Below are 24,953 nucleotides of genomic sequence, written 5' to 3'. Positions count from 1 at the left end.
GTGCAGGGCACTGATACTCAAATCTTAAACACATTTTCTTACATAAATCTAAAATCATCTTCAGTCTATGAGTGCATTCAAAACTCTATCTACATACTTTACCATACTATACTATACTGAGTGACTCTGATGTCTCTAATTAATACTACATACAGTGCTGTACTGTTTTAGTACTTTAGGTTGTATGTGGTCTTGGATGCAGCTGTATGCCAGTAATGCTTTACTGCAATTAAATCTTTCATTGTGTTTTTCTCACCTGCGTAACACAGGTAACTTAAATTAAATTTAAATTTATTTGCAATGTGAAATGTAGTTTTTTTTATGCAAAGCTTAGTATAGCCCTGCTAACAATGATGTTTTGAACAGCATAATGGTATTTGATGATGTTTGAGCACATAAACCGACCTATATGGACCCAATTAAGGACAACTTCACAGTCTGTTACCGTTATTAAAAAGAAAAGAAAAATGCTAAATGATGTGTTAACCAAATAGTCAGCTTCACTTAGAGCACACCAGTTACTTTGACCCTGCAGCTAAACACAATCACAATCCAACAACAACCCGTTTTTAAGTTTAATGGTTTGTAATTTGTTCATATCAATAAATATGTCGTTCTAAAATAAGTGCATTGAGCAGAATTCTATAAGCGAGTCAGAAAGGGTAAAAGTGAGGTTACACTGGGTCTGATAACTTAGAGGTGTAATATTAAAGAGACTTACAGAAAGAGACGGAGTGTGAGGAGGTGAGCCCCCTGGAGCACCAGACTCCGCCTGCAGAACAGATACTCACTTTAATTAATGCTCATACATCTCCAGCTTTATTACTGACTTTCATTTCAGTTTTATTTCAGTTATGGTCTAAAATGGCAGAAATTTCGAGGTTACTGACCTCAAGTGGAAGGAAATACCACCAGTCCATATCCGACTGCGGGGCGTCGAATCCGGTTACCTGGGGGGAAAAAAACACAGCAAAACACAACACAGAAAACACAACAATTACAGAATAATTAAACTATAATATATTTAGTAATTAAACTAGATAATAATTAAACAGTCTAAAGGATAAATCAGGCAGTGGGTCTGTAGTGGAAGCTGAATCTCTCTCCAGAGTGAAAAGCTGCTGCCGCTGCTCTCAAAACTCAGAAAAGAGTTTAAATAAAAACAAATAAATCGAACCTTTTACACCGTGCGCGCTCCCGCCGCTAAAGACCCGTATGTGTTTTTTATTTGTAACAATATGAATAATAATAACTATGATAATAATAATAATAGTAATAATAATAATAATAATAATAATAATAATAATAATAATAATAATAATAAAAAGAACATTATTTATTTTAATTACAGAAGACATAACTATAATATTACCATAAATATAGTTTATAGCCTTCAAAAACCCTTTGTGACGCCGCGCGCTTTCCTGCCACTAAAGTAATTTTTTTTCCAGTTTTTATTTATTAGTAATAACAATGATAATAATGGTACAAAATAACATTGAATTATTGAAGATATAACTATAATATTCACATATAGTTTTAGCCTTCAAAAAAATATATTAACGTTATATTTTTGCTGCCGCCGTGTAACATTTTCCCACCTCTAAAGTCCCGTCTTATAGCCTCATATAATATTAACAACATTTTTAATAACGATGATAATAAGATTGTGTATTTGAAATATGGTAGATATAACTATAATATTTACACAACAAATATAGCCTCATATAATAATAATAAATATAATAAAAGTTACAAACATAATGAGGCTGAAACAGACCGCACAGCCCTTTGAAGTGCATTTAATGTAAATGCGTTCCAGAGTCATTTATTTAAAATAAAATACCTTAAAACTCACTAATTTTAAAAAAAAGTGATATTTAAATTATTGTATGTGCATGTTTGTATTATATATTGTATTATGTGTTTTGTGCGTTGTATGATAGGACACACGAACCAAAGAAAAGTAATTACAGCACATAAAATAAATTAATACCCAAACATAACTAACACAAACACTGCTTATTTAGATTTCCATCAGGAGGACAAAAAGCTGTGTCTCTGCAAGGTTAACTAACTACAACACTGATACAACACAGACCCTTAACACTTGGGAGTTTTGTTCAGAAAACAATTATAGACACAACCAGGCATTTGGCATGAAACTATCCAATCTGGCAGCACTGCGAGCCGGTGTACGCTATTAATTTCACATACTTCTCTATGTAATTTGATATTAATGTGAGGATTATGTATCTAAACAGTGTAGATATAACAGAGAGATTACTCCATGATCAGCTCAGAGCTTCACTAACTTCAATTTAGAGCATAGTTTGTTTGTTTATAGAGTTTTAAACACGGCCCAACCACTCTAAATTCACTCCTGTTTTCACCACTAATTAGTGCACTAAATAGTGTCTCCCTATATAGTGCAACACTAATGAGGGAGTAGGTTGCCATTTGGGGGCGTGTCAGTAACAAGAGGTCAATAAATTTGTTAATTCTATTTAAATTGATAAATAAATTCAGTAAATTGATGCAGACAGTTCATATTGTAAACTGCTTAACACTTGCAGGTTGTTATTAGTTAACTAATAATGATTCTCATGATTCACAGTTCTAAAGAGAAAAAAAGTTTCACACTGGTAAATATGAGTTTGTGGTGGTGTTTATAGTGTAAGGTTTATCAGTTTAATTTTCTGAACGTTTTAGGCTAAATTTGAACATAGAAAATTGGGTATAAGACTTCATTATTTCATTTTTCATTCCATTTACTTTAGTGGAGAAGGAACTGATTTGCATATGTTTTTCCAATCTTTAGTTTTTCTTTTCTGCTTTTTGCTAACAAAATAATAACAATAAAATAATTATAATAATAGTTTTTATTAGTTATTATTATTATTATTATTATTATTATTATTATTATTATTATTATTATTATTATTATTTTCGTTTTTTTACATTGTTGCATCTTGTAACAAAAATCTGATGGTATATTGCAACTTAATTTTGTTACAATATGGAAAAATAAGAACATTGAAAAAAGATGTATTTTTTCTGCAGTTCTAATTGTGAGGTTCAGAAATAAATAAAAAAAAAGATTAAATTGGAAAATGGATGAAAATCCATTTTTTCTATAACTTACCCTAAATGTTCTATTTTAAATTAAGCCTTAAGATGTCAGACAACTACATTGATTAACCTTACACTGACTGTTCACATGGTCTCCTATCCTAAATACGATATTTTTACACGACTTGAAGGCAGCATTAGGAACTGTTAATTAAAAAAAAAATTAAACTAGAACATTTATTTTTTTTACACAGTTAATCTTTACAAAAAAGGGTAAAGGTAAACCCTTTACTGCCTTATTAACAAAAAAAAGCTGTGTCCACTATAAAGTAGGTGGAGTTAGGTGCATTCTGCGATTAGATTGGTTAGCCAATCTGCCCTGGCTAAGGTGGCTGTGTGATACAGTAGGTAACTGTAACAAAAAGGGGAGAGCAGACGGGGAAGCAGAGCAGACGGGAGGCGGACTTGTAAGCGGGTAAGAGAGACTTTAATGAATAACAAATAAACAAACAGAGGATTAACGAATAAATATATATACATAAACAAACAGGGAAGACCAACAGAGAGCTAAGCAAAACAGATAATAACAAAACAGGGCTAGGGATATATACAGGGAGAAAACGTAAATAAGATACAAAATAAACAATGAAACAAACAGGAAATGAACGTGACTAGAAATAACGTGACTGACAATAAACAAGAGCAAGTAAATAAGAAACGTGGAGAAAGCTGTGACGTGACAGACAACGTGGGAAGGTGCAAAGACCGACGGATAAACATGGACTAAAGCAGGGGTGTCCAAACTACGGCCCGCAGGCCATTTGCGGCCCGTTTCCTTTTTTGGAGCGGCCCGCGAGGTATTTTAGATATAGAATGAAAGTTAGCCCGCTGTTAAGCAGGTTTTTTATAATGTGAGATTAAAAGTTTGAACGCTAGGTGTCAGAAACGGGCCAAAGAGTCGGAGAGGATGCGCATTTCTAGCGCAGAAAAAACGGGCCAAGAGAGTCTAAAAGCGGAGAGGGTGCGCATTTCTAGCGCAAAAAAACTGGGCAAAAGAGTCTAAAAGCGGAGAGGGTGCGTATTTCTAGCGCAGAAAAACTGGGCAAAAGAGTCTAAAAGCGGAGAGGGTGCGTATTTCTAGCGCAGAAAAACTGGGCAAAAGAGTCTAAAAGCGGAGAGGGTGCGCATTTCTAGCGCAGAAAAACGGGGCAAAAGAGTCTAAAAGCGGAGAGGGTGCGCATTTCTAGCGCAAAAGAACGGGCCAAAGAGTCTAAAAGTTTCCGTAATTAAGAGTTTTATTTTAAGAGACATCATGAAATTAAACATCAATTTGAAAAATCTTAGTTTACACAACACTGTCAAAGATAAAGAGAGTAAGTCAAGTAAAATGGTGTGTAAATGAAATAATCAGGAAAAATTTATTATTTAAAGTGGTAAATTTCATTATTTGTTTTATTACAGAGTCTGTGGCCCATGACTTCAAATATATTTCTCCTTCTGGCCCCCAACAAAAAATAGTTTGGACACCCCTGGACTAAAGAGTACTATATATAGGAACATGAAACACTGAACACCTGGAGAGACAGGTAACGAGGGGCGGAGCTACAAATTACACACACGTGACGGAAAACTACTGGAGAAACACACTAGGAAATGGGGAAAACACAGGGAAACATAGCGAGGGCGTGACAGTAACGCTAAACTAACATGACAATGTTACTCCAGAACCACAGAGCTAACCCAGCTAACTGAAGAACCATGGTCTAAAACACTTAACGTAAAAAGGTTTAATGTGGGTTTTCTTTCTACTGAAACCTATCCGAAGGACAAATCTTAACGTGACTTACTGTGAATGTACTAAAACAACGAGCCAGAAACACCAAACATTTCTAATTTATTTCACTGCATAATAAACTTAATCAGAATCTTCATAAGATAAACAAACCCCTGCACTATAACCCACATTACTGACGTCTTTTTCTCTGTGACGTCTTTCGTGTGGATGGAAGGCCAAAACGGAGACAAAAACCTCTTTTTTTTTAAATATCCAGATTCGTGTGGAAGGGGCCTTAGAACAACATTTGCGGAATTACAGTTAATCACAAAAAAACTAAATATTTTTTTTTCTGTGTTCAGTTTACCATTAGTTAAATCCAACCAAAGGCGACTTTACAACCGAAACATGTTACTCCACATTACATTTACTGTTGTTAAAATATGCGTACAATGTCTGAATTATAATATATATATTATATATATATGACAAAAACTGATCAGTTATCTCCTAATATTTAAAAAAAAAAAACATTTCATAGAGATTTTAGGCAGAGGTTTATATGAGCATTAGATAACCCAAACCCTCCCAGTCTGTTAGCAGAATAAGACATTTCCCAAACTTTACTTAGAAATATGCTCTGAAAGTGGGTGCTTTTCATGACTGGGATGCAGATTTTGATGCGCTTTCAAAATAAAAGTTTATTTTAAAACAATATATTCTTTTTCATGTGATTTTCATCTTGTTGCTGCTGTCTGAGTTGTATGGGACTTTGGGTAGCTTCAGGAAGCTCAATGATATATTTTATGTTATTGTTGATTTCCTCCTCCCATCTGTGTTTTTTTCATCAGGCATTTTTTTCATTCAGGTGATTTTAATCAAAAGTTAATGATAGAGAGTAACATATTTTATGGGTGTATTTACCTGATGTTACCTGGTGTTTGTGTGTTTAAATCAGGCGCTTACATGTCCCAGGAATGGGTGGACCAAAGACAAAGTTCCCAGCAGCATTATTTATTTTGTTAGGACAGAATTACCATATTTGATTTTCCAATAATTTGCCTGCTTTTGTATGGGGTCATCCATGATACGTTTTTGTTTTATGTGCTGCTGTATGACTCTTAAAAAGCACATATCTGGTTGTAATTCATCAATACTCTGTGACAGACAATGTGTCTGTTCTTTTTATTTTATATTAGACAGATGCACTGGCAAAAATGGTTGGTTGATTTTAAGTAAAATAAAAACATTCTGGTATTTAACACATGTACAAATGTCCTCTGTTGTTTGTTGCTATATTGTCTACGCCTGTTTGTCTGTCAGCTAAGACTAATTCGCTATATGTACATTTTTATTTTCAGGGAGAAGAACTGGGATAAAAAAAAAAAGACATTGACCAGCAGGTAAGAAATGTTACACCTTCATATTGAAACAGTCTTTTAATTTAGAATAACTGTAATGTTATTCTCTATTTTCACTGTTTTAACCCTTAGAAGCCCATTGATGATTCATACTTTGTGACAAACAGGGAACTTTATTGTTTCTAAAAAATGCCCTGACCTCACGCTGAACTGAAGTGTTTTTGAGAAATATATTGTGAAATACATCTAAAGAATAGGCACATTTTTTCATTATAACGCCATTTATTGTCTCAAACCACACCATAATCTGCACGTTTTTTTTACTCTGTGGTCTGTGGTAAATCTCATGATTTCATTACTGGCACTGATTAATCAAAAAAAAATAAATAAATAAAACCGTGAAAAAAAAAAAAAACGTTTTTTTTTTCAGCCATTAATATTTACTTCTATTGCTTCTAAAATATTTAAATGAGGTATAAAATTAAATAATGTTAAACACTAGAGGGTTTATGTTCAAATGTATTAATGTTAATGTATAAATCTTTTTTGTGATATTTCATAAACTTTTCATTCAGGTTTTTATATGTGCATTTTAAAAACAATTGGAAAATCTTGATGAATGAAAGAAACAAGAGACTTTTAAAAAGCTGCTTTAAATTTATAAATACTCTGTTTTTATTTTATATAAGTATACTCCGAAGATGTTTGAAGAGACAATGAAAACTACTGACTATTAACCTCAGTGTCTCCCTAATCTGTCTGCTGAGCAAGTGTGTTAACTGTTAAAAATGGAAATATACAGGCACATTTCCTTTGCTTTTTAGTAAAACACATTGTTCTAAATACTCAGAACAAGTAGATATATTTTTAAATTTAAAAAATAAAAAGTTTTTACCTTTTAGCTCAATTCACCCCTATTCATATAGGACTCAATCGCGGCTCCCTCTAGTGTTTAACAGTGATATAACAAGGGAACAGAAAGAGGTCATTATTTATTCATTTAAAAACAAATTGTGTAGAAATAATACTTTTTAAATTAAAAACAAGTATATAAATAAATACAAACTCGCCACCTTATTACCTTAGAAAAAAATGGCCAACTATCTATGAACTATTTTGCTAAATTTCCTTTCGGATCAATAAAGTATCTATCTATCTATCTATCTATCTATCTATCTATCTATCTATCTATCTATCTATCTATCTATCTATCTATCTATCTATCTATCTATCTATCTAGGGTGCTGTCAAATATAGGAGAAATTTAGGAAAATTCGACATCAATGAAAGGGAAGATTTATTTGATATATAACGCCCTAATGGATATTAATACTTCTTCCCTATCATCACTCAACAATGTGCGGCAAAAAGATCTGGAATGTGTTTTAAGTGACCAACAGTGGGACATCATGTGTCATCATGTTTTCTGGCCTTTGTTAAGGCCAGAAGGTCAAAGGGTCACCACTACACCTGTGTATACTTAATCTTAAATTTAAGAATTTAAGATATGCTTAATGAATCATTACAGTAGGACATCTATCACATCTATTACAGTTATATATGCTTATTATTTTAGTATTTGAATAATAAATATACTATGTAAGTCTCTAGATTAGAAAATGTAATATAAATCAGGATTAATATGTGACTTGGTTTTGATGTTAATCGATCAAGTTGATTGACAGGCCTTTGTTAAGGCCAGAAGGTCAAAGGGTCACCACTACGCTTGTGTACACTGTTTTACATCTGTTTTTATGTGCGGTTTTGATTATATTGAGCCTAAATGTAATATAATGTATAGTTTATATATTTTGCAGTACCTTTTGTGTTATGGTTGTGTGTGTATTGTAATATAAACATTTAACTTAATAAAACTGAGTGTGTAAATTGAGTGTGTGTGTGTGTGTGTGTGTGTGTGTGAGTGTGTGGGCATGTGCTCTCTGTATGGTGTGTTTCTATGCTTTTCGTAGGAATGTTGCCAGCAGAGGGGGTTATCTTTTTCGTGCACATATTTCATACAGGAATAAGTGTGTGTGTGTGTGTTCGTGTGTGAACACATGGCCATATCTTTAGCTTCCTATGGCAACATGGCAACACTGAGGCTAAATATAGCACTGGAAACCCAGCACACACATAGGTCTTCCTCTCTCTCTCTCTCTCTCTCTCTCTCTCTTTTCTCTGCTGTGTCAAACCTCTCTGCTATGCAGAATAATCCCCCTCTGGCGCCCCCTGCCTCTGCTCACAGCATCCTTCATCCCTTATTCCTCTCTCATTCTCTCCGTCCTGTCTTTTTCTATCCCATCTTTTCTCTGTTTTTCTCTTGACATCCCTCCCCCTTTCTGATTTTCTCTCTTTTTCATCCACTTGTTTATATCGCTCTTGTTTGTGTAATCTCTAATCTACTCTTTCTTTCTTTCTTTTTTCCTTTCTTTATATTTCCTCTACCTTATTTACCCTACATTCTCTTTTTCACATGCTCCTGTCCCCTTAAATTTCTCCTTTACTCTCTTTTATACATTCTTACATTCTGCCTTTTAGAGTCTCTCTCTCTCTCCCTTCTATCACTCTATCTTTCATTTAATTTGAATTTACTCCTCCTCCTCCTCTCTCTGTATCTCTCTATCTGTTTCTTTCTCTGTCACTTTCTATCACTCCCTCTCTCTTGCCTACTTTCTTACAATTATCTCTGCTACACTTTCCTTCTATCTCTCTCTTTTTTCTCTTTATCTTCCCCTCATATATCACATATATACTTTTCTCTCCCTCTCTCTCCTGTCTTTTTCTATCACATCTTTTCTCTGTTTTTTTCTTTTCATTCCTCCCCTTTCTGATTTTCTCTCTTTTCATCCACTGGTTTATATTGCTCTTGTTTATGTGATCTCTTCTTTCTTTCTTTCTTTCTTTCTTTATATTTTCTGTATTTTTTTTATCCTACATTAAAAAAAAAACATTTTTTAGTTTTTCTGTTTTTATTTCTTGTTTTTTCTTTGGTTTCATCGTTTTGATAAAAGCTGTTTGTGCCGCTGTTTTATGTAAAAAATGTTCATTAAAGGCACTTAAATTCATGTCTCTCTCTCTCCCTGTTTCTTTCTCTGACTCAATCTACCTCTTTTTTGTCTGTTTTTCTCTGTTTATTTGACTCTGCCTCACTTTATTCTTTATCTCATTCATTTTATCTCATCTCATCTGACCTTTCTGTCAGTTTTGGTGTTTCTCTCTACCTCATTTACAATGTCCTCTCTCTATCTGTCTCTTTCTCTGTCTGTCTCACTCTCTCTCCCCCTTGGTTGATTCCCTGCCTCTTTCCCTCTTTGTCTGTCTCTGTCCCTGTCTATCTTGTCACTTACACTCTCCTTCTATTTCTCTCTCTATCTGTCTTTTTCTGTCTCTGCCTCTCACGCCCCCTCTTTTGATAATTCTCTAATTATCTCCCTCTTACTCCCTCTCTCTCTCTCTCTCTCTCTCTCTCTCTCTCTCTCTCTCTCTCTCTCTCACTAAGTGTTTCCTTCATCTATTGAATTGTCTCCATTTTCCCCCTTTACTTTACACTTCCACTATCTCTTTCCCTCTTCCTCTCTCTCACACACACTTCCCCTTGCTTGATTACTCCCTCATCTTTCTCCTTCTAATCTCTCTCTCTCTCTCTCTCTCTCTCTCTCTCTTTCTCTCTCAGAGCTGCGTATTGGTGACCTTGTTGCTATGGGTAGCTTTAGATTTATATGTGCTGTAATTGCGGGGATACACACAAACGACTCAGCAGGGAAACCTCTCTGCTCTTTCACTCACTCTGCAGAAACCAACAGCTTCCCACAGACCAGCAGTTCATATTTCTAGACCTTTTCTTTCTTTCACTGATGCTAAGAGGTGCTCACAATTTACACCAGAATCAGAATTACTGTGCCGTGTATGATCGCATTTGCAGAACTGCAGGCATTCGACATTCATACACTGACAAACTGATAATAATAAAAGATTTAAATGATTTATTTAGTAGAACAGAACCAGATACAGACTGATTTCCTCAATGTTAGAACAAATTATCCTCTGTTATCAGTAGATAGAATTTAAAGGAGTTTAGCTGGTTGCATTTTAAAGGAGAACTCCGGTGTAAAATGGACTTTTGTTGTAGTAAAACATGATAAAAAGTCCTTACCTTTGATGAATAGCACACCTCCGTTCTCCCACAGCGTTCTGAGATCCAGAAATTTTAACAGTTTGTCCAAACACCCTTCAGAACTGGGTGATACGGGGTATAATTTACCCTGATAAATCACTTTTTCCATCGTTATCCAGCTCAAAGTAGCTCCACACCTCTTTGCTAGAGCCCTGACATTTAAAATGAGGCATTAATAGCTTAAAAAGTGCACAAGAAGCTTATTAAAACCCACTGTTTACGTCCCATAATGCTTGCTTCAGCTTTACTGTACTGATAATGATATAGACATATATACATAGACTGTGCATAGCCTAACAGCCGGCGCCAAAAGGAGGCAGGCTATGCGGAATCTGTGTATATATGTCTGCCATTATCAGTACAGTGATGGCGGCGCTTGGAGCTGAAGCTAGCGTTGTAGGATGTAAATAGTGATTTTAATAAGCTTCTTGAGCACTTTTAAAGTTATTAAAAGCCTCGTTTTAAATGTCAGAGCTCTCCTGATTCTAGTAAGGAGGTGTGGAGCTAATTTGAGCTACTGAATAACGGTGGAAAAAACGATTTATTAATTATGCTCCGTGTCACCCAGTCTGAAGGATGTTTGGACAGTTAACAGCTAAAATTTCTGGATCTCGGAAAACTGTGGGAGAACGGGGTGTGTTATTCATTAAAGCTAATTTTATCAAGTAAAAAAAAGACTCCAATCTGCTTGGTTTTAGGACTGAAATGAGCCACACCATTCTGTACTGGACTGTTGCAGTTGAGTAATGCTCTGGTATTTAACACTGGATGCTTTAAATGCTTTTCCATGGATGACATCATTGTAAAAAATGTGAACGCTAACATGCCACAGATCAGTAATGAGTATTGTGTAGAATCTAAAAAAAAAAATACTGCACTGATTGTGGGATATGTGTGCGTGAGGAATATGCTATAATTCTAGATAGAAATTGATCGTCACAACCCACTGCATTATCCAATATGATGTACAGATGTGGACATTTGTTCCCAAGCCATCCCATGATTTTTTTTTGTAGTATTAGTTTTCCTCTTGACCAACAAAAGTTTTGCATATAAAATAGCTCCAAATAAATGTGTATACATATTTAGATATGTGTAATATATACAATATATTGTCAAAAGTATTCACTTTTGATTGATTTCGGCTTTCGATTTAAGCGACAGAGCGCATGCTCCCGAGAGGGGGTGCTTTTCTTGGCAGGGGTGAGGAATTCGGCTAACCAATCACCTAATCAATAAACCAACCAGCCAACCATCTATCCTCCCTACCTACTTACCTACCCTTCCAAACACTGAATGAACTACCTACCAAATCAGCCTTTCTATCCTAACTAACTAACCAACCAACATGCCCATCAAAACACTAACCCAAACTGCCAAACACCTAGCCAAAATCCTAACCAACCTGACAACCAACCACCTAACCAATAAACCAATCAACTAACCAAGCAACCAGCCAACACTCTATCCTCCCTACCTACTTACCTACTCTTCCAAACACTAAATGAAATACCTACGCAATCAGCCTTTCTATCAACTCACAAACTGACCACCAACTCAACTAACTCACCTATTCACCAAACCAAACAGGCACCATCCAACAAACCAAAGAACCTACTTATCAATCCAAACACTAAACTAGTACCCCAACCATGCATATACCTATTAAATGTATCTTTCCCACTCAACCTACCATCAATTCAGCACTCTTTAACCCCATTTCAGGTATTACACTTAAGTTCTTCGGTCAAAAATTCTTCTTTAGGACTATATAAAACCTTTTCTGATCCCTTTTTACTACAGAACCACGGCTGTATTATCGCACACTGATGCTGGGCGTAGAGATGATTAAGAAGAAGATTAAGTATCCCAGCATACAACCAACCAACCAACCAATCACCAATGTAGCTACCCACCCACCTACCTACCTGATCTCCTCTCCAACACTAACCTTAATACTTTTCTAATCAACCAACATACCTACCCATCAATCTATCAACTAACCAATCAGACCATGCTTCATTTATCCCTATACTGTGCTATACTATGCTATGCTATCCAAACATTATCTTACCAAACTCGCATATTCCCGCCACAACTCCAGCCTCATTTTGAAGTCTAAGAAATCTGAGCTGATTCTGTAAAAGAGCTCACAGCAACTATCCCAGATTCTTGACCAGAGGCTTCTCAGGTTCTCCAGTACACTGCAGCTGTCGCTAGCTTTGTCTGTGATCTGTGAGGTGATATCTGCACAGCTAGCTTTAGCTTTTGCTAGAGTACGGTGCAGCCGGTTCTACAGCCCCTCAGCTTCTTTGCAAGGCTCCATCACGATCTTTATCTGCTGAATGATCTCCTCTCTCTTTTTGTTCAGCTTTTCTCCGCTGCTTGCTGAGCTCTTTCTCTGCTATCTTTCTGTCTCTCGCAATGGCTTTCCTTTCATCCTTAATCATCTGCTTCTCTACCTCAATAGACTTCCACTCCTCTTCCAAGGTCTTCGTCTTCTCGCTCGCCTCTCTCTATATATCCTTTTTTGAGCCTCTGGATCTCTTTCTCAGGCATTTCTTTTCTGACGATCTTTTTTATTTTTGCTCCTCTTTCTCTTCCTTAACAGCCTCTCTTCTCTCTTCCTCTTTCTTCTTTTCTTGCTTTACAATTTTTTTTGTATCTTCCAGTGTCACCTTTTACACCTTTTCAAGCCTCTCCACTTTTTTTTATCTCTTCCTTTCCTACTTTCACTCTTCTTCTTCAAATTTCCAATAAATAAGGCCTCCAAGTTCCAAGTCCCCCTTCTGCTGCTTGTCCCTCTCTCAATCTCTCTCAGTCTCCTCAAGCTCCTCTTTTGTCAGTGGCTCACTGGTTCCAATGACCTCCTTCATCTCCAGATATTTCATCTGTTCAGAGGGCTCCATATTGCTCTGTTCCTCTACAGAAGTCACACAGCAGCTGGGCTTGCTATATACAGCTCAGGAAAAATGAAGAAAGCACTTCAGTTTCTGAATCAGTTTCTCTGATTTTACTATTTATAGGTTTATGTTTGAGTAAAATTAACACTGTTGTTTTATTCTTTAAACTATGGACAAGATTTCTCCCAAATTCCAAATAAAAATATTGACATTTAGAGCATTTATTTGCAGAAAATGAAAAATGGCTGGAATAAAAAAAGATGCAGAGCTTTCAGACCTCAAATAATGCGAAGAAAACAAGTTCATATTCATAAAGTTTTAAGAGTTATCAATATTTGGTGGAATAAACCTGTTTTTTAATCACGGTTTTTACGCATCTTGGCATGTTCTCCTCCACCAGTCTTACACACTGCTTTTGGATAACTTTATGCCTTTACTCCTGGTGCACAAATTCAAGCAGTTCAGTTTGGTTTGATGGCTTGTGATCATCCATCTTCCTCTTGATTATATTCCAGAGGTTTTCAATTTGGTAAAATCAAAGAAAGGCATCATTTTTCAGTGCTCTCTGATTGTTTCCAGAACTGTATAAAAGGATATAAATTACCAGTCAAACGTTTGGACACACCCTACAATCAGTGGTTTTTCATTATTTTAAAATGTTCTGCATTGTAGATTAATACTAAATTCATCCAAACTATGAAGAAAAACGCATGGAACTATTTAGCAAACAAATACGTGTTAAACAAACCAGAATATGTTTTATATTTTTGATTCATCAGGACCGCCCCAGGAAAGGAAGACCAAGAGTTACGTATATTGCACAGGATAAGTTCATCAGAGTTACCAGCCTCAGAAACCACAAGTTATTAAACAGCTACCCACATAAGAGCACCTAAATGCTTACTTTTTTTTTTTTTTGGTTTGTTTAACACTTTTTAGTTACTACATGATTCCTTATACAGACTTCAATATACTTTTTGGCCTGTTTTGCTTTTGTTTTTTTAAATACAGCTAAATTTTGCGTGACAGTAAGCCTCTTGTTCATTAGGTAGAGATGAGTTTGAAAAGCTGAGCACCAAAATCCTTTTTTAAGATTTAATGCAGAGAGTTTGGATCAGACGCAGCCTCACTGATGTTTTGCAGAGGGAACCTCTGGGTCTGGAACTGAATGAGCGAATAAGTGACAGCTGTGCCGGTCAGTACGTATCTTATCCTCATCCTCGGCGGGAGGCCACACAAAGTGAAATAATCTCCTCTGCCACTGGCACGCTGCCCAGCACGGTATTACACGCCCTTGAACTGTCCTCTCCCCTGTAGCCTCGGTGGATACGGGATGCTTTGCGAGCGAGTGTCTGCGTGTATGAGTGTGTGTGTATGCTCTCCTCTGAATGTGAAAGCATCTCCATATAGAGGAGATTACACAGGCCATCAGGTTCCTCTGCTTTGTGAGGAATAAGCTGGATGCAGTCTCTTACCACTGAATTAATATTACCATAGCATTAGCAGTATGGAGGGATATGCAGATAGGGTAATACACCGACACTGAAGAGCGTGGTGTCCCATGACTTTTGCCATGTCTCATGCTAAAGGAGCTTGCACTGATTCCTGCATTTTCTAATTTGTAAAAACCATCACTGATTGGTGGAAACTTCACACTAGAACTCAAGCAGCTTGGACTGTGTGTCTCTCCACTCTTCCTCCAGACTCTGATCCCTTGATTTACAAATGAAATGTAAAATTTACTGATGATCAGTGATGGTTTGGAGAGACATGTCATCTGCTGGTGTTGATCCACTGTGTTTTATTAGCAAGTCTAAAGTCAGTGCAGTTTTTTTTCCCTTGAAATCTTACTGCACTTCATGCTTCCCTCTGCTACTGACAACTTTTATGGAATCGAGGATTTCATTTTCCAGCAGGACTTGGCACACTGCCCACACTGCCAAAAGTACCAAATGGTCTTTTATAATATTAAATTTTTCTGAGACGCTGATTTGTGGGTTTTTTTATTGGCTGCAAGCCATAATCATCAACAATGAAAGAAATAAACGCTTAAAATAGATCACTCTGTGTCTAATACATCTATATATTGAGTTTCACATTGTGAACTGAATTACTGAAATCAAGCTACTAGCTACAATATCTAGTAGACTGTTTACTGTTTCATATTTTAGATTCTTCAAAGTAGAACATCTTGTTTTTTTTTTTCAATCAGTTTTATGAGGTAGAGTCACTTAAAATTCAATCAGTTTCAGTTAACAGCTGTGCTGAACTCATCAAGAGTTAATTACTTGAGTTTCTTGCCTCTTAAAGTGTTTGAGAGCATATTCATATTCAGGTATACAGTGAATATTTGAGTAATGTTCAAATGCAGATTATGAGAAGCAACAACTACTTAACTACTGAACATTAAAAGTATACTTAAGTTTAGTCGCAAAGACCATCAAAAACTTTATGATGAAACTGGCTCTCATCAGGACCACCCCCAGAAAAGGAAGAGCAAGAGTTCATCAGAGTTACCAGCCTCAGAAACCACAAATGAACAGCTCCCCAGAAAAGAGGTTTGTTTAACACTTTTAAGTTACTACATGATTCCTTGTTTTCCTTCATAGTCAGAATCACTTCAGTATTCATTTACAATGTCTCATTAAAACCGTCGTACACACAGTCAGTACTTTTCTTCTTCTTATCTGTGGAAATGTTTCCATGCTGTTTAGATGCACAAAATACTGTTTAATCAGTGTTCATACGATCTTTATCCAATCATTTTCTATGATTTTTTTATGACTTTTCCATGCTTTCAAGCTAAATTTTCATGACCATACAATTTTTAAAACATCAGTGCAGACACGCACAATAAAACCGAATTTAACTAAAATTAATTATAGTAGTTATTAATAAAGTATATTAATAAAGTAATTTTGCCCTACACAATGGAGCTCTCAGGATCTGACACACATTGTATTATTGAAGACTGTGTGTCAGATCCTGAGAGCTATTTGTGTAGAGCTAAATTACTGAATTAACTCTGAGCTGATGTATTTGTTTGCTCAAAATAGATTTGTAGACCAAATTTCCATGATTTTTCCAAAACTTTCTGGTATTTTTATTTTCCCAAAATTTATCCAGGCCTGAAAATTGCTTTTTTCAAGTTCCATGACTTTTCCAGTTTTTTTCATTACCATGCGAACCTTGTTAACCCTGCTTACCTGGGTACATGTTAACAATGAAAGCTATCTAAATTATATCTGAATGTTTAATATGAACACAGTAAATCTGGGTGTGAGGTCATTCCTAGCTCTGACTTCCCAAGATAATTGGAATGCAATATTACAGCAGAAACAAGGACCTTAGTCTAGACATTTAAGCTTAGAATGAAATATTTCCTCATTCCTCATTTATTAACAAAATTACAGTAAAACTGAATCCACAATTGACCCTTTGTTGTGGCCTGTTTTGCACGATGACCTTTTTCTGAACTCAGACTTTCCTCTTTCTCTGAATCTATGAATCAGCTCGTAACAGATCTTTGGACACCAGTTACTTTTTCATTCAGACCGATTGCAAAATTTCACTGTGCAGTTTACTGCCATCACTGTTGGTCATCATTGGCCATCATTCTATTGGCGCACGAAGATTACGCACGTCACAAGCACCCTTCTGACAGAGGATGAGTAGGAGTGATCTGCTCTTGACCCCAGCAGGCCGAGAGAAAGCCCTGGGCCTGCCTTTTCCAACACATTTCACATCATTCAAAGCGCAGCACTAAAACTGCTTGCACATCAGCATTACACTCAGCTCTCTGTGACTCACAACAAATGCAGTGAATCTAACCTTTCATCATCAGCCTCCAGCTGTCAAATGATGACACCACTCAAAAGACGCAGGTTTCTATTCTGGACAAGCTGAGAGGCAGGCTGTAAGAAAAAAAACGGCTGTTACGAAATAACACACCAATACAGCAGAATTGCTCGGGTGCTCACGACATGTTGAACGTGTCCTTGGTCACTTTTGTCTAGCGTTATGTAGTTTGTGTCTGTGTGGGTCGTGACATGATCACCCAGCTAACAGAGAACATTGAGTGAATAGCTCTTTTTGAGTTGTTATATCCTCAAGTGCAGTCGCAAAGACCATCAATAACGTTATGATGAAACTGGCTCTCATCAGGACTGCACAGGATAAGTTCATTAGGGTTACCAGCTTTAAAAAAATGGTGAAATAATGGTGTCTAGTTAGTGTCATGTAGTTTGTATCTGTGTGGGTGGTGAAATGATCACCCAGTTAAAAGAGAACGTTATAAGAACATTTAGCAACTTTGTTATACAGTAAATAGCCGTATTTGAGTAATGTTCTAATCTATATTATGGCAAGAACTGCTTAGCTAAGTAAAGAATAAAATGACTTTAAGACATAAAGGTCAGTCAATCTGAAAAAGTTCAAGAAATATCTTCAAGTGCAGTTGCAAAGACATGATGAAACTGGCTCTCATCAGGACGACCCCAGGAAAGGAAGAGCAAGAGTTTCCTCTGTCGCTCAGGAAAAATTCATCAGAGTTACCAGCCTCAGAAAAATATGTAAAATAATACACGACATGTTGAATGTGTCCTTGGTTACTTCTGTCTAGTTAGCGTTATGTAGTTTCCAGAAAGAGCAAGGCCAATTGTGCTTTCTCTGGGCTTTGGCAGCTGATGGCAAGCTACATAAGAGGGATTCGAACCAGCGATCTCCCGATCATAGTGGCAGCACCTTAGTCTGCTAGTCCTAAATAAAAATATTCTAAGAACATCCACAAAACTTGACAGATTGAACATTATAAAAGCATTAAATTTTACCGTTCAGAAAATGCTATGCCAGTCACGATCATTCCATCCCACTTCTCTGGGTGGTAATGCCTTCAATTACATGTGTATGGGAAACATGCGACACTGTGGATCAGGGTAACACTAAGGTAACACTTTGATATTGTTATCCATGACTTTTGGTATGTCAGTGTGAATCAGTAAATCAGTTTGAATCATAGATACAGACAGATACAGTACGCTCATCAGAGGGGCTTCTGATTTACTGCCTTCTGTGGAAAATAATGTCATCAGTAACCAAAACTACGCCTCTGGGTGAACTCTATGACCTGCCAGTCAGAGTGGAAGGGGAGGGGCTTATGCTTCATACATGCATACTCCCACAAACTATTGCCATTTCTTTTAAAGTAGCCTTTTTTTTAGATGTATTTTAATTAGAATGTGATTTATATGGAATGTACACGTTTCTTTTATTTTGCCATACCCCACTGTAGCTAAAGAATACTGCACTCACTTGTGAGACGTGTGTGTGGGGTCTCCTGCACTGATTATGGATGTTATTTCTGCCAGTTACTTGTCCATAAGCATGGCCAGAAACTGCCGATCATGATCATTACCACCTACTGCAGGTCAGGCTTCTCTGGTACATGGTAAAATTCAATGGAGAAAATACATGGTCCTTTCCTATGATATTAGGCAGGTCAGTGTATGAAAACAATAAGATCCATCATATACAACTCTAGAAAAATAAGAGACCATTAAAAACCATGACTTCCTTTGATTTTACCAAATTGAAAACCTCTGGAATATAATCAAGAGGAAGATAAATGATCACAAGCCATCAAACCAAACTGAACTGCTTGATTTTTTGCACCAGGAGTGGCATACAGTTATCCAAAAGCAGTGAGTAAGACTGGTGGAGGAGAACCTGCCACGATGCATGAAAACTGTGATTAAAAACCAGGGTTATTCCACTAAATATTGATTTTTGAACTCTTAAAACTTTATGAATATGAACTTGTTTTCTTTGCATTATTTGAGGTCTGAAAGCTCTGCATCATTTTTGTTATTTCAGCCATTTCGCATTGTCTGCAAATAAATGCTGTAAATGACAATATTTGTATTTGGAATTTAAAGAATTTAGAAAAAATGATGTTCATAGTTAATAGAATAAAACAACAGTATTAATTTTACTCAAATATTTGTCTCTTCACTATTTCCAGAGCTGTATATAAATAAGCAGGTCGACCTATGCTATTAAATTATCATTATCTTAGCAGCTTAAAACTGTGTTAACATTACAATAATATTGTATATGTAAATTATTTCGAGGACAATATACCATCCACACAAAAATAGTTATCATGACAGGTCTAGTTTAGATTGAACAATTAAATAACTGATTCAGCTAATCGTATACTAACGTTCATTAATGTTTATTACTCCAATAGATAAATTGGTACTGTTAAAGCATGAAAAGCACTCAAATCCGAGGGTCAAAGGGCCTCCAGGACCAGAATTGAGGAACACAACACTGGTTAAGGTAGTATCTTAAACCAAAGTCCACAAATGTTTTTTTCTTCCCAAACCGGCTATACATAAGCCAAAAACAGAAAGTTCCGGTAACATATTAGAGCATCGTTTATTTATCTTCCACCCGCCCTCCCGCCCCCACCTCAAATGAGAGTCATTTCCTCAGCAAAGAATTTTTCTTTATTGTTGAAAGGTCTGTGGAGAATTAGGTACAGCAGAACGATCTGGACTGAACAGCTGCCTTTGTCACAGGACACGGTACAGAAAAGACTGAAGTCCAAACTCAAACAGATTTTTAAAAGTAGTAGAAAATTACTATTGCTTCCCGGTGGTGTGGATTATGACAAACTCTTTGCTGTTTCGAGGGCTTCAAACCAAAAACCAAAAGAAAAAGGATCAAGGAAGGTTTCACATATCGGATCTGAGAAATGTGCAAAGAAAACAAAAAGTGTGACATTTTTTTTGTGAAATTAAGTAACAGCTTGCTCCTTTTTCTCTTGAGAGAAATAAAACTTGTGTTAACAGATAATACAGTAATTTGACAGGTTAAAAAAAACAATAAAAAGGGAACAGTGGGGCGGTTGTAAACTGTAACAGGCATGCACTTGAATATACCACGGAAAATCGCAGTGGACTGATGATTTTTTTGGCTGTCGTTTTGGATGATCAAATAATATCTTGTGATTGTTTAAATACAGGTAATAAGAATGTCAAAAAAAATATTTAGGGGGGGATGAGAAAAAAAACGTATGTCAAATTATTTTGCTGGCAGAGAGACATGATATAAACTAAACTGAATTTAAAGCATCTTAAATAGTGTCTATTTTGAATTCTATAATTTTCTATTCTTATGGCCTTTCGTCCATAAGGAACATAGTAAAAGTTAAGGAAACAACAGTAAGAAATATCCCACCGGATAATTGCATCCGAGATTTGTTTAAATAAGCCTGTTCAGGAAGCATTTATAATTGATTCTATATTCCTATATATAAATATATTTCTATATATATTTCTGTATATCATTTTTAAAAATAAGTCTTTAACCCCTGCTGGGTGTTTTTTTTTTTAGTTTAATCTCATCTCTTTTCCAGTTAATGCCTGAAAGCACTCCTTATATTCTTAATTCAAAAACTTCTAATTTGACAATCAATCAATCCAAGACTGATACTAAACTACCAGTGCTTTGTATGCATAATGTCCAAAGCACTGGTCCAAAACAGGCCAATGTCATTCCCTTTAAACACAATGAAACCCAGTATCCATGATAATAACCACTGCAATTTAAGAGCAAGGTGGCATCATCAGTATCTTCTAAATCAGCAGAGGTTACGGCCAACCTGTAGGCTTGGTGTGCTTTGTCAATCCCCCACCATCTCTGTAAGCACATTCTCCAATGAATTAGTATATACGCTCGTCCCTAGGACAGGTCTGAATCCTGTCTGTTCTTTCCTGACAAGAGAAAATAAGATTTCTTTTTTTAAAAGAAGAGAACGTAAGAAACCTCTGCTGATGCTTAAGGGAGGTGGTGAGAGGTTCATAGCACCTTTCTGGTTGAATTGTTCCACATTATGTGGCTTTATATACTGCAAATGTCCAAGCTGAGGCTTGAACTGCACCCAAGAGTTACGACGATCCAACTTACGACTCAGTAATTTGATCCAAAATGTAATAAATACATCAGCAAAAAGAAACCTCCTGAATTGGCTTTCTATGGAATCCACATGTCACTTTATAATCAATCAATGCTGGTCTTCTGTCCGGTATGGTAGCTAACACACCACAAGCACACTAAATAATCTCTTATCTTTTTTTCTCTTTTTCTTATTTTTTTTTCTCCAAGTAATACTGTACGCCCATTTGAGTTCATAAGCACACTAAGAACAGTTTGAAGGATTTTAATGGGTAAGGGAGTTTCTTGTTTCTTTTTTTTTTTATCCATAACATTTAAAACCGGGTTGCACCAAAAGGATCTTCCAGGCGACTAGGCCTCTACTGCAGCTAGCTACCTTGCTAACATGCTCATGTGGGGCACACGTAAGAGTTTGTGTGTGCAAGTTGGGATTTCCAAATAAGTAACATCATAACAGCCCACCCTAATCTCATATAGCAATGTACAACCCATCTAGTTATATGGAATCCATGTTTAACCCCTGCTGGTCTAACCACTGACCCTGTTGGGCATCCATATGTGTGGTCCAACATGTAACCCGTACACAAAACTGTACTCCCACCATTTGACTCCATGAGCACACTAAAAACAGTTTAAGGAGGGTTTTAACAGATAAACTCAGTTGCACCAAAAATACCTTCCAGACAACTAGGCCACTAAGCTAGCTACCCTGCTGACATGCTCATGTGGGGCTCACATGGGTGGTGTACATAGGCTCTAAGTGAGATTTTAATTCACATGTTATGTCTTTGGGACCCAGTTAGCTGAGTTCCCCAAAGCTAGAGCCCATGAGCAATGTACATGTTTTACCATCCTGGTCTTAACACAGACAAAACTTTCTGATTCTCAGCTGGGATACTCATACAGGCCCCACATGGACATGTTAGCTAGTGAAAAGTGATATAGCAAGCTAGTTAGCATGTCAGCTCATCTACACTGCTTTTAGAACAAAAATCTCCATAACACTTAACACTAGGTTGCACCAAAACAATCTCCAAGAAGGCTTTGCCTCTAATGCAGCTCATTAGCTACATGCTCAGCTTCCAACATGCTCATAGGGCTCACACGTGTGGGCGTTGGCTCTGAGTAGGTTTGTAACTCACACGTTTTGTCACTGGTAAATAAAGCCCACTTTATTCTTGTATGGGACCCATCTAGCTATGCCTCGAGTGCAATGTACAATCCAGCTAGCTTAAACATGAGCTACATGGTGCTCATGTTTAACCCCTTCAGGTCTAAACACTGAACCTGGTAGACATCCATGTTTGGAGCCAACATGAAGACTATGAACAAAACTTTGTTTGCCAGCTGATTTCCCATTATTGTTCCCCATCATTACAGCCTGCCCTAATTTTACATGGGTCCCATTTACCTAGATCCCATATGCAGCAGTTTACAACCTACATGGGGCCAACCTACATTAATTGACCCTTCCTGGTCTAATCTCTTATCCTGGTGGACATCTATATGTGGGGCTCAGTTGGTCTCTGTTTGGTTACCACTTAAGCCTTCTAAATAAATGTTTCTCATCATTAGAGCCCACCTTATTCTCACATGGGTCCCATCTAGCTAGGCCAACATGGAGGTCATGAACAAAACTTTCAGGTTGTCAGTTGGGCTAGTTACCCCATCCAGGGCGTGGCTCCCACATGGGCATGTTTCTTAGTTAGCTAGCTAGAGAAGTGGTTTAGCAAGCTAGCTAGCCATCCATATATCTCATCTACACTGCTTTTAACAAGAACTTTTATGTTTTTTTTTATTCGTTTTCTCAGTCTTACAACTTTTATTCGCCATAGTTTTCTTTTTTAGCACTAAAGTTCGATTCGTCATGCACGTTATTATTTTTTTTTATTATTATTATCATCATCATCATCATCAGAGATGGGTGACCCAGGTCCGGGCAGCTGGAGCCAAATCCTGGGCTGGATTTTTGGTTGTTTTTTGCCACTGTCTGGACCTGGATGACCCATCTCTATTCTTTTATTTTCTTTTCTCGCCTCGCGGAGTTGTCAGAAACACAATAACAACAGACCAGCTGACTGGATCGATCGATCAATCGACCAGTCAGTCGATTAATCGGCCGGTTGGTCAGTCATCGTCAACGTCGTCTCCCTCCGACTCCTCTCCACCTCCTCCTCCACCTCCACCTCCACCTCCTCTCCTCTCGTACATCTTATCCCTCTGCCTCTCCTGGATCTCCTTCATCTCCTCGGCGTAGCGGCAGAAAGCGCCCCCGAACTTGCTCCAGGCTTTGAACGGTATCGTTATGGAGTTCCTGTAGCTGGGCTTGACCTCGCTCACCCTCAGAAACACCCCGTACTTGTTGGAGCCCACATCGAAGAAAAAGCGCTTGGAGTCCACCGTGATCGACGTGCCCTCGGGGAGCTCCCCGTAGCCTCCGCCGCCGCCGCAGCCTCCTCCGCCGACCAGCTCGTCGTCCTCGCCGCCGTAGTCGTCGATCAGCTTGGCCAGCGCGTCGCGGAACTCGATCAGTCCCTGAGCCGGGAGGGCGATGGTCTGGCCGGACTGCACGCCCCCGCCGGGCACGCCTCCTCCGCCGCCGACCCCGAAGCCGGGCCCGCGGTTGACGGTCTGGCGGATCCGGAGGAACCTCCCCCGCTGGTTCTCCTTCAGATCGAGGTAGTATTTACGGTTCTCCCGCACCAGAAACTCGCTCTTCAAGGCCCGCCGAGGCCCGCCGTCCTCTCCGCCCGAAGACTGAGCGATCTGCTCCGCGGTGCTGGGCCCCAGCTGGGCGTAGTGCTCTATGAAATCCCCCAGGTAGTCGCGGAACTCCGCCGCGACCGACATGGAAAGTGTCAGCCGACTTTTCGAGCCCCCAGCGCCGACCTCAGCGATCTTGATGAACCGACCCTTCGAGTTTTGCTTCACGTCCAAGTAGAAGCGCTTGTTCTGGATGTCCAGCCGCTTGGAGGCCAGCTCCTGGGTCTCCTGGTCCCGCTGGAAGTGCGGAAAGCCGCCGCCTCCACCCCCTCCTCCGCCGCCACTGCTTCCACCGCGCTCACTCCCACTGTCCCCATCCGCCATCTTCACCATCACCAGCCAGGAGCTGCTCCTGCGTCCTCCTGCGCAGCTTTACTGCTCCCCCTCCTCCCGCCTTCTCGCTCTCAATTCCCGAAACACTATTGGATAAGCAGCTGTCAGTCATTCAATCTCAGTGCTGTGATTGGACAATACTCGTGTCGATCAACTTCTCAGTCCGCTCAGCGCTCGGAGGTGTCCCGTTTCATAGCGCTTCACAGGGTTGCACGAACTCAAGCAGTAGCACTGGATTAGCGTCAATCCCATTGGTTAGGCAGCTGTCAGTCACTCAATTCCTCTGCAGTCATTGGACGAAACCCGAGCCCATCAAAGCCATAATCCCACCCTCGCTATGTTGTCAAGGTTTGTTTTTAGCAGCGATTGGCTCGATGCTCTGTCAATAATGATGATATTTAATAATAATAATCTGAGCAAAGAATTTATGTTCGTTACCTTTTTCTAAGATTTTAAAAATATTTATTTATTACAGGTGCTTTACATATTATAAAAAAGTATGAGCTATAATTTGTTTAATGTGTTGTTGAACAGTTAAATTAAAATGTGTAAATACAGTTTCAAGATTAAGATCATTTTCTTTTCAAATATATTTGCTTTAATGAGCTAGGTCG

The 24,953-nt window shown here is 37.8% G+C and overlaps 1 protein-coding gene across 1 annotated transcript; it reads right to left on the bottom strand.

Moving 5' to 3' along the window:
* Positions 1-19,770: 19,770 nt before the first annotated feature.
* On the bottom strand, positions 19,771-24,678 carry purba (purine-rich element binding protein Ba). Its single transcript, XM_007238145.4, has one exon. The coding sequence runs from the start codon at positions 24,337-24,339 to the stop codon at positions 23,371-23,373; it is 969 nt and encodes a 322-aa protein (XP_007238207.2). The 5' UTR covers positions 24,340-24,678; the 3' UTR covers positions 19,771-23,370.
* Positions 24,679-24,953: the final 275 nt, after the last annotated feature.

This window comes from Astyanax mexicanus, chromosome 22 (genome assembly GCF_023375975.1).
Source record: "Astyanax mexicanus isolate ESR-SI-001 chromosome 22, AstMex3_surface, whole genome shotgun sequence".
Lineage (NCBI taxonomy): Eukaryota > Metazoa > Chordata > Actinopteri > Characiformes > Acestrorhamphidae > Astyanax > Astyanax mexicanus.
This window is presented reverse-complemented; position numbering and strand designations above follow the sequence as displayed.